Below are 9,270 nucleotides of genomic sequence, written 5' to 3' on the forward strand. Positions count from 1 at the left end.
TGTGGAGTACACGTTCGTAAAGTGTAAAATGGTTTGAGGTTATGTCAGTGAGCTTGGAAATAATGTTTGCGACGTTAGAAATGTGAAACACGACTTGAAAGGCTAAACGCGCTTGGAAATAAGCTTAATTTTTTTTTTTGTGTGCAGTAGCTTTAAGCCACGGAGTTTTGCTTATTTTAGGTGTTTGGTTCTTTGTTAAGCTGCGGCGCGGGTCTTTGGGCCGCGACGTGGCTTAACACACGGACGCTGAAAAGGTATCTTTTCAACCCAAAATGTGCATTTGATCCCCAAACGTTTTGGGTTTGTTCCAGGGCATTCTTATACGGTTTTTTCATGTATTTGGACCATTTTAGACACAAATACATGAATTCTAACTTCTAAGTCATATATGGGTATGAATCAAAAGTTGTGACTCTTCATGAAACCTTTTGACCCATTATAAATACATATCTCTTGTATTTGAAAAAGATTTCAGATTTTTCAACCTTTTTGCACACTTTCAACTCACAACAATTAGAAGATACTTCCTGCAATTGTTAGATTGTTTTCTTTTAGCCAAGACAACAATTTCATCTTTGTCTTATCCCAATCGAAACTTCATGCAACCCGTGGCTAAGTGGGTCGAAATATTCGATTAGGAAAGTGAACACACGATTCAAAGATCAATCCGGAGTCATTACCGTTTTAGGCACAGAAGCAATACTAACACCCTGATTTATAACAACTGTTACATATAGATGGTGGTGAGGCTAAGTAGGATGAGCCCGGGTTGATTTGTCGCTGTTAGATCAGCATTTTGAGTCGGACTTTTTCTATTTGATCTCATTGCCCATTACAAAGTAGTACCCCATATAGTATAGCATTCAAACATTGTATATATAGTTTCGTCGAGGACTTATGTAATCTGCTTTCATATAATAAACTAATGAAATGATCCGTGAAATCACGGGTTAGTTTAAGCGAAACAATTTAATGATATGTTTTAGGTATCTATACTTCTATTAAAACTCTAAAATAATGATGTCATAAATAGACATTTTTCAAACATAAAAAAAATTCAAAAAAAAAATTATTAACCCTTCATGATGATATCATTAAAATAGTTAATTATATTTAATAAAAATAATAATAAGTTTGTTTAAAAATTGAGTATTTATATTTTTAATAATAATTATTAATAATAACAAATGATTCTTGAAATTTTAAAAAAATTTAAAATACAATTATTATATAAAAGTTATACAATATCAAAGTTTGTACATGTTTTCGTGAGGTGTTTTGTAAAAAATTGTACAATTTGTTTTAAAGTTTGTACATATAGTAATAAAGTGTTTTATCATAAGGTTGTACATAATGTTTCAAATACGTACATATGATCATGAGAATATTTTACCATAAAGTTATAAATAATGCTTCATATATTATACAATTAACATGTTAGTATTCTTATTAAATTCAACTAATTATTTTAATAACATTATCATGAAAGGTTTATAATTTTTTTTTTTTTTTTTTTTTTTTTTTGAAGTTTTCTTATGTTTGAAAAATGTCTATTTATGAAAATATATCATATCATTTTAGATAATAATAATAATAATAATAATAATAATAATAATAATAATAATTAATAATAATAATAATAAGGCATAAACAATTTTAAAACGAAAAGTACAATCGAATGCAGCATGATTTGCAACATGTTTTCAAGTGTTCCATAAATCAGTTTTTGGTCAACCAACGGAACTTTTTGTTCATCTCTTTCTCAAATTATACATACAAGTTAAAATTATTATATACACACACAGACACACCTTTAACTGTGTGTATGTCTCAAAGTTTTCCCTCCTCATATTTATTGTTCATTCACCTTTGTCGTTGAGAACACGAGGCGCCCACTAATGCACCTCCATTAAAGTCACCCCCCCTCTCTTTCTCTCCTTCCATCACACCCTTTTCAATTCTATTTCTATATCTATATTTAGTACTACTGTATTTATATCTATTTATACGTATATACATACATACATATACGCACAAATTTGCTCTTTTTTTATTCCATCTAATTCAATTAATTCAAATATCAATGCATCACAACAATCGTCATATATTATTTATGATTATGATTATAGTTATAGTTATAGTTATATGAGCTGTGTGTGTGACAGTTGTGTAAAGCTGTAAACTTTGTGATATCTCATCATGGAGATATTATTAATTTTATCCAATTTTTGTTTTTTATTTTTATTACTGGTTAACTCGGTGTTGACTCAGGTGGTGGTGGTGGTGCCACTGAGTTCACCAATTGAACGAGTTGCGTTACTCGATCTTCGAACTTCATTAGGAATTAAAGCAAAATACTGGCCCAAAAAAGCTGACCCGTGTAGCAATTGGACAGGGGTGGAGTGCCGAAACGGCGTCGTTACCGGAATAAATTTATCCGGTTTACGACGGACTAAGGTTGGGAATCGGAACCCTAGATTTGCTATTGATTCATTGGTGAATTGTAGTCAACTGGTTATGTTTAATTCTTCAGGGTTTTATTTACCTGGGAACATACCAGATTGGATGGGTGCAAAACTTAATGCACTCCAGGTGCTCGACCTAAGGTCTAGCTCAGTTTTGGGTCCGATTCCTGAGTCGATTGGTTCATTGAGTCGACTCAATCGGTTACTGCTTTCGAACAATTCGTTGACTGGTATTATTCCAGATTCTCTGAAGCAGCTTTCGAGCTTATCAGTTTTGAATTTGTCGTTTAATATGTTGACAGGGTCCATACCCTCTTCATTTTCGGGTTTTGGTAATCTTACTATTCTCGATTTGTCTTCGAATTCTTTATCTGGGCCCATCCCAGCTGAATTGGGGTTGTTATCGAGTTTGCGAAGCTTGAATCTTTCGAATAATAGTCTCGCGTCTTCTTTGCCTGTAGAAATTGGAAATCTTTCTCAGTTGGTTGACCTTGATCTTTCATTCAATTCGTTGTCTGGATCATTGCCGATAGTATTAGGTCGTTTAACACGGTTGAAAAGATTGTTGATTGGACACAACGATTTTGGTGGCAATTTGACAATAAACGTGCAAGATATCGTTTTTCTTGATGTATCAAGCAACAATTTTTCAGGCAATCTTCCAAATCTTTCAGCATTTTCGAATGCTTCTGGTGTTATGTTAAACGTTTCAAACAATTTGTTCTACGGAAGCTTGAATTCTAGCATTCCGAATTTTGATTTCATCGATCTATCCAACAACTATCTTCAAGGTTTAGAAGCCCCAATTGGAAATACAACTTTCATTTCGAATAACTGCTTTATTGGGCTCCGAAACCAAAGGAGTTCGACTGATTGCAGAACGTTCTATACTCTAAGGAATTTGCCTTTTAACGATACTTCTGTAACTCAACTGCAACCTGCAGTTTCCAAAAAGAGCAACCATCGTTTGAAGTACGTGTTAGCGGGAGTTTTTGGTGGACTCGGTGTCATTATAATTGTCGTTTTAATATTGGTGTTTGTACTAAAAGTATGTAATAATGGAACTTCAAGTCAAAGAAGTGCAAACGTTGAACCGGTTCAAGAAGAAGTTCATAATAAGGGTCAAGACATTTCGGTTGATATAATAAGCTTAACGGACTCGTTTAGATACGAGCAAATGCTGCAAGCTACAAATGGTTTTAATGATTCAAATCTTATCAAACATGGACATAGTGGAGACATTTATAAGGGAAAATTAGAAGATGGGTCAATGGTTGTTATCAAAAGGGTGGATATGCGTTCGTCACAAAAAGATTGTTACATGTTGGAGTTGGAGTTGTACAGTAAGGGTATGCACACCAGATTAGTACCTCTTTTAGGACATTGTTTAGAACATGAAACCAAGAAGTTACTGGTTTACAAACACATGCCAAATGGAGATTTATCAAGTTCTTTGTACAAGTCTACCAGTTTGGATGAAAGTGGTTTGCAATCGTTGGATTGGATCACAAGATTAAAGATTGCTATTGGAGCTGCTGAAGGGTTAGCGTATTTACATCATGAATGCAATCCTCCCCTTGTTCATAGGTATCTAAGAGCTTAATTATATGTTAATTAGTGCTAATTGTGAAGACTTTTGGAATATTCATTATTATTATTATTAATATTTGTCTTTGGTTTACAGAGATATTCAAGCAAGCAGTATCCTACTCGATGATAAATATGACGTACGACTTGGAAGCTTGAGCGAAGTTTGTGCTCAAGGAGTCGATAACAATCAAAATGTTGTCACAAGGCTGCTACGTATTTCATCGTAAGAATCATTTTTTCAATATAAATTGTTTGAAATTTCATGCCTTTTGTATTGCATTGTATTAAATAGTTACTATTATCAATGTTATATTTCCTATAATACTACATAGTTACACCTTTTTTTCTTTTTTATGTATGTGCAGGAGCTCAGAATCAACACCTTCTGGTATGTAAACATAATTTCAGTATCAGTTACTTTTGAATCTCTGTATATCTTTGTATATCTCTGTATATATATGTATAATTTCACAAAATTATCGTTTTAAAATTAATAAATAAAATTCTATTTTTGGAAAAAACAGGATCGACACCTGCTACTTGTGCATATGATGTTTACTGTTTTGGAAAAGTCTTACTTGAGCTAGTAACGGGCAAACTTGGGATTAGTGATCCGGAAGACACGTCTATGAAAGAATGGGTTGACCATACGTTGACTTTGATCAACAACTACGACAAGGAATCGATATCTAAGATTATTGATCAATCTCTTGTAATAGATGAAGACTTAATGGATGAGGTATGGGCCGTAGCCATTGTTGCTAAGTCTTGTTTAAATCCAAAACCGGGAAAACGTCCTCAAATGGCTCATATCTTAAAAGCATTAGAGAACCCTTTTAGGGTTATAAGAGAAGAAGATTTTAGTTCTGGAAGGTTACGAAATAATTCATCAACGAGGTCATGGAGTGCTGCTTTGTTTGGTAGCTGGAGACAGAGCTTTTCAGGGAGTGCACATAGCCAAAACCAAACAAATAAAGATGGTAACAACGGCCCAAAGCAAACGGGTCGAGATAATTCTCAGGGAAGTGGTGGAAACGACAAAAGATTATCGAGCGAGATTTTCCATGAACCAGTAGAAGTTAATGATATAGAAAAGCAAGATGAAACGCGATGATGTCAGCGAATGTGTTGAGTTTGAAGGAGGAAGTTGTGGTTTTATGGGCGGGTCGGCGGTTGAATCGGTGGGATGAGATTGAATTATATGAAAACTGGTGTGAGGCGAAAAATTTTATGGTTCTGAGATTTTGCAGAAGCATGTATTTGTTGTTGTTGTGCTGGTTATAGATCAAGATCCTCCATTTAAAGTTAATTGTAAATTGCAAAGGGTGAAGCTTCATGACATGCTATTAATTGTTGCAATGTAGCATGCACCGAAAGCAAATTGTATTGAAAGTTGTCGTCTCGTGTTAATACGATTGATTTCACATAATTTTCAAGTGAAGTGTATGATTGTACCTTAAATTTCCCAGAAGAAAGAACAGGTATGATACTTAAATGTGCCCATATCACTTTGACAGTGGTGATTTTTTGTTGAGTGTATAGAAAAAATATATATATAATACTCAAATAATGGCTATAAAATTGGAAATGGTAGATTTATTTATCCAATTTTTATGGAATCGACCCGATTTAAACATGTTTTTCGAATTCTTGTTTTTCTTACTTAATATTTCCAGAAAAAAAGAGGCTCAATTTCTTGTATAGACACTTACAGTTGGTTTGCTAGTTGTGTAACAGAACTGTACTATCAATAAAAAATGGAGTTATTGAAGTTTGACTTGGAATTAAGTCTGTTATTGTGATGGCTGTTATACTGTTAAAGTTGTAGGAACAAGGTGACATTTTTATGTAAGTTTAAATTTTTGTTTAAGCTGATGTTTATTAACACTTGAAAATATCTGAATATGCTCAAACTGTGTTTTTAGAGAATTATGACATTAATTGGTTACTTGGTTGTAGCTTGATTTTCAGAAGTCATACTAAAATATTATTAAGTGAAGCTACTGAAATAAATAGTGTTAATTGGAGATGGTTTGAACTTTAAAGTAATTCATCATGAAAATTGAAATGATTGCTTACTTTTGAAGTATTATATAAAATGAAGCTACCAAAATCTTTGGTGAAGTTTTAATGCCTTTTATTTCTAATGAAGGTGACAATTTTGACCCATTATATAATAATCGAGTTATTTGGGCTGTGCTTGTACTTGATCAATTTTAGTCCAAATCCACTTTACTCATTACCTAAATCACTCATAGGTTGGTGACACAACATATGCATTTGATAACTTCATTGTTTAGTCCAAATCCATTTTGACACATTACCCAAATAACTCATTTTCCTTGGTCAGTCCATATCTATGAACAAGGTTGCAAAATTCGGTATTAGGATATTAATCGGTCGGGACTTTGGAAAGATTAATCGGCAATTCGAGGATTAATTGGGGATTAATCGGGGATTAATCGGATTGTACTGTATACATTTAAATATTAAATTTTAAAAAGTATATGTGTAAATATAGAAAAAAACCATAAATATAAAAATAAACTTCAACATAATTGTCTAAAATTGTTCATTTTGCTTCAAAACTATAAAGTTTTAGTTTAAATATCATGTTAAGATGTTATCCATTTTTTACTTTGACTAATTTTGGTTACCAAATTTGGTTTTGACCCATCAATTGACGTTGACTGTTTAATTAAACGGATTTTTGGAAATCGGAACGGATTGCTCTTAATAATGATTAATCGGAGATTAATCGGTGAGTAATCGGGTTTTTTAGAACACTGTCTATGAATCAATCTGCAGGGATATATTGTCTTCATTTTTCATATGTACTTAAAATTAAAAGAGTTGTCAAGTTATCTACTACTAATAATAAGTAATGTGTTATAATTCAGTAGGCTTATAACTACCTTTAGTGGTTTGATTCTTGATGTTATAATTCAGTAGGCTTATAACTACCTTTAGTGATTTGATTCTTGATTAAGAATACTAATAATGAAGTGTAAGAACAAAGATGATAATGGAGAGAAAGAAAGAAACACTTTGTAAGTGTGAGAAATGGTGCAAGTTTAATGCTTGCATTCATGGCTATTTATAGCAAAAATATTACAAGTTTAGGTAATACAATAATATTACTTTTGTGTATCAATAATTGACTATCCATTTATATATATATATATTTATATATTATAACACTCCCCCTTGGATAGCAATTTTGTTTGTTGAAGATCAACTGTAAGTTACTGCCTCGTTAAAAACCTTGCTAAAGAAAACCCAGTGGGAAAAACTTTAGCTAAGGGAAAAAGAGTGCAGCATGGAGTTGACTCCCCCTCAAGTAGACATCGCTTCGGTTGTTACATCTTTTGAACATGTCTCATGCCAATGTTATGAACGTGTGTTCTGAAAATAGCAGTTGGAAGTGCTTTCGTGAAAAGATCAGCAGAGTTTTTGCTGGATTGAACATATCTCATTTCAATCTCGTTGTCCTTAATGAGATTTTGAGTGTATGAGAAGAATCTATGAGGTATGTGTTTGGTTCGGTCACTTTTGATATACCCTTCTTTCATCTGTGCTATGCAAGCTGCATTATCTTCATAGATAATTGTTGAACTTTTATCGCGTTCTAGTCCACAAGAATCAGTAATGATTTGTGTCATTGATCTCAACCAAAAACATTCCCGAGTAGCTTCATGTAATGCAATCACTTCGGCATGATTTGATGATGTAGCAACAAGTGTTTGTTTTTGAGAACGCCATGATATTGCAGTACCTCCATTTAGGAATACATATCCAGTTTGAGATTTAGCTTTATGTGGATCAGATAAATAACCTGCATCAGCATAACCAACCAAATCTTGTTTTGATTCGTTAGAATAAAATAATCCTAAATCAGTAGTTCCTCGAAGGTATCGAAATATGTGTTTGATCCCATTCCAGTGTCTTTTGGTAGGAGCAGAGCTGAACCTTGCCAACAAATTAACTGCAAAAGAAATGTCAGGTCTTGTACAATTTGTAAGATACATAAGAGCTCCAATTGCACTAAGATATGGTACTTCTGGTCCAAGAATATCTTCATGATCTTCACATGGACGAAATGGATCAGTTTCAACATTGAGTGATCTAACAACCATAGGAGTACTTAATGGTTTTGCCTTGTCCATATTGAAACGTTTCAAAATCTTTTCAGTATATGTTGTTTGATGTACAAGTAAACCATTAGGCATATGCTCAATTTGTAAACCAAGGCAATACTTCGTTTTTCCGAGATCTTTCATTTCAAATTCTTTCTTTAGAAGTTGAATGGCTTCATAGATCTCTTTATTTGTACCTATGATGTTAAGATCATCAACATAAACAGCTATGATCACATATCCGGATGTTGTTTTCTTAATGAAAACACAAGGGCAAGTAAGGTTATTTGTATACCCTTTGCTTATCAAGTAATCACTTAATCGGTTATACCACATACGTCCCGATTGTTTTAACCCATATAAAGATCTTTGTAATTTAATCGAATACATTTCTTTGGGTTTTGCATTTGATGCTTCTGGTACCTTAAATCCTTCAGGTATCTTCATATATATATCACTATCAAGTGATCCATATAGGTAAGCAGTCACAACATCCATGAGATGCATTTCTAAATTTTTAGAAACTGCCAGGCTGATTAAGTACCTAAAAGTAATTGCATCCATAACAGGGGAATAAGTTTCTTCATAATCAATTCCCGGTCTTTGAGAAAAACCTTGAGCTACAAGTCTAGCTTTATACCTTGTAACTTCATTTTTCTCATTTCTTTTTCGGACAAAAATCCATCTGTATCCTACAGGTTTCACATCTTTAGGAGTGAGAATGATGGATCCGAAAACTTTTCTTTTATTGAGTGATTCTAATTCAGCTCGTATTGCTTCTTTCCATTGAGCCCAATCATGTCTATTTTAACATTCAACCATAGATGTTGGTTCTGGATCATCATCATTATTCATGATGTCATATGCAACATTAAATGAAAATTTCTCATCAAGATTTTTCATTTCATTTCGGTTCCATAATATTTTTGAATATGCATAATTGATTGCAATTTCTGTATTGACATCATCAATCTCCTCTGCAGTAGGAGTACTGATTTGTGGTTCTTCTTGAACACTTTCTTTTACTTCATTATCAGCTGATTTTCTTTTTCGAGGATTTTTATCCTTTGAACCAATTG

At 33.0% G+C, this 9,270-nt stretch overlaps 1 protein-coding gene across 1 annotated transcript; it reads left to right on the forward strand.

Moving 5' to 3' along the window:
• The first annotated feature begins 1,801 nt into the window (after positions 1 to 1,801).
• LOC139865954 (probable LRR receptor-like serine/threonine-protein kinase At2g16250) lies at positions 1,802 to 5,761 on the forward strand. The gene is made up of 4 exons (XM_071854075.1): positions 1,802 to 4,052; positions 4,150 to 4,278; positions 4,421 to 4,443; positions 4,580 to 5,761. Exons 1-4 carry the CDS (start codon positions 2,200 to 2,202, stop codon positions 5,167 to 5,169), a joined length of 2,595 nt encoding a protein of 864 aa, XP_071710176.1. The 5' UTR covers positions 1,802 to 2,199; the 3' UTR covers positions 5,170 to 5,761.
• The last annotated feature ends 3,509 nt before the right edge of the window (positions 5,762 to 9,270 follow it).

Source organism: Rutidosis leptorrhynchoides, chromosome 9, assembly GCF_046630445.1.
Source record: "Rutidosis leptorrhynchoides isolate AG116_Rl617_1_P2 chromosome 9, CSIRO_AGI_Rlap_v1, whole genome shotgun sequence".
In the NCBI taxonomy this organism is placed as follows: domain Eukaryota; kingdom Viridiplantae; phylum Streptophyta; class Magnoliopsida; order Asterales; family Asteraceae; genus Rutidosis; species Rutidosis leptorrhynchoides.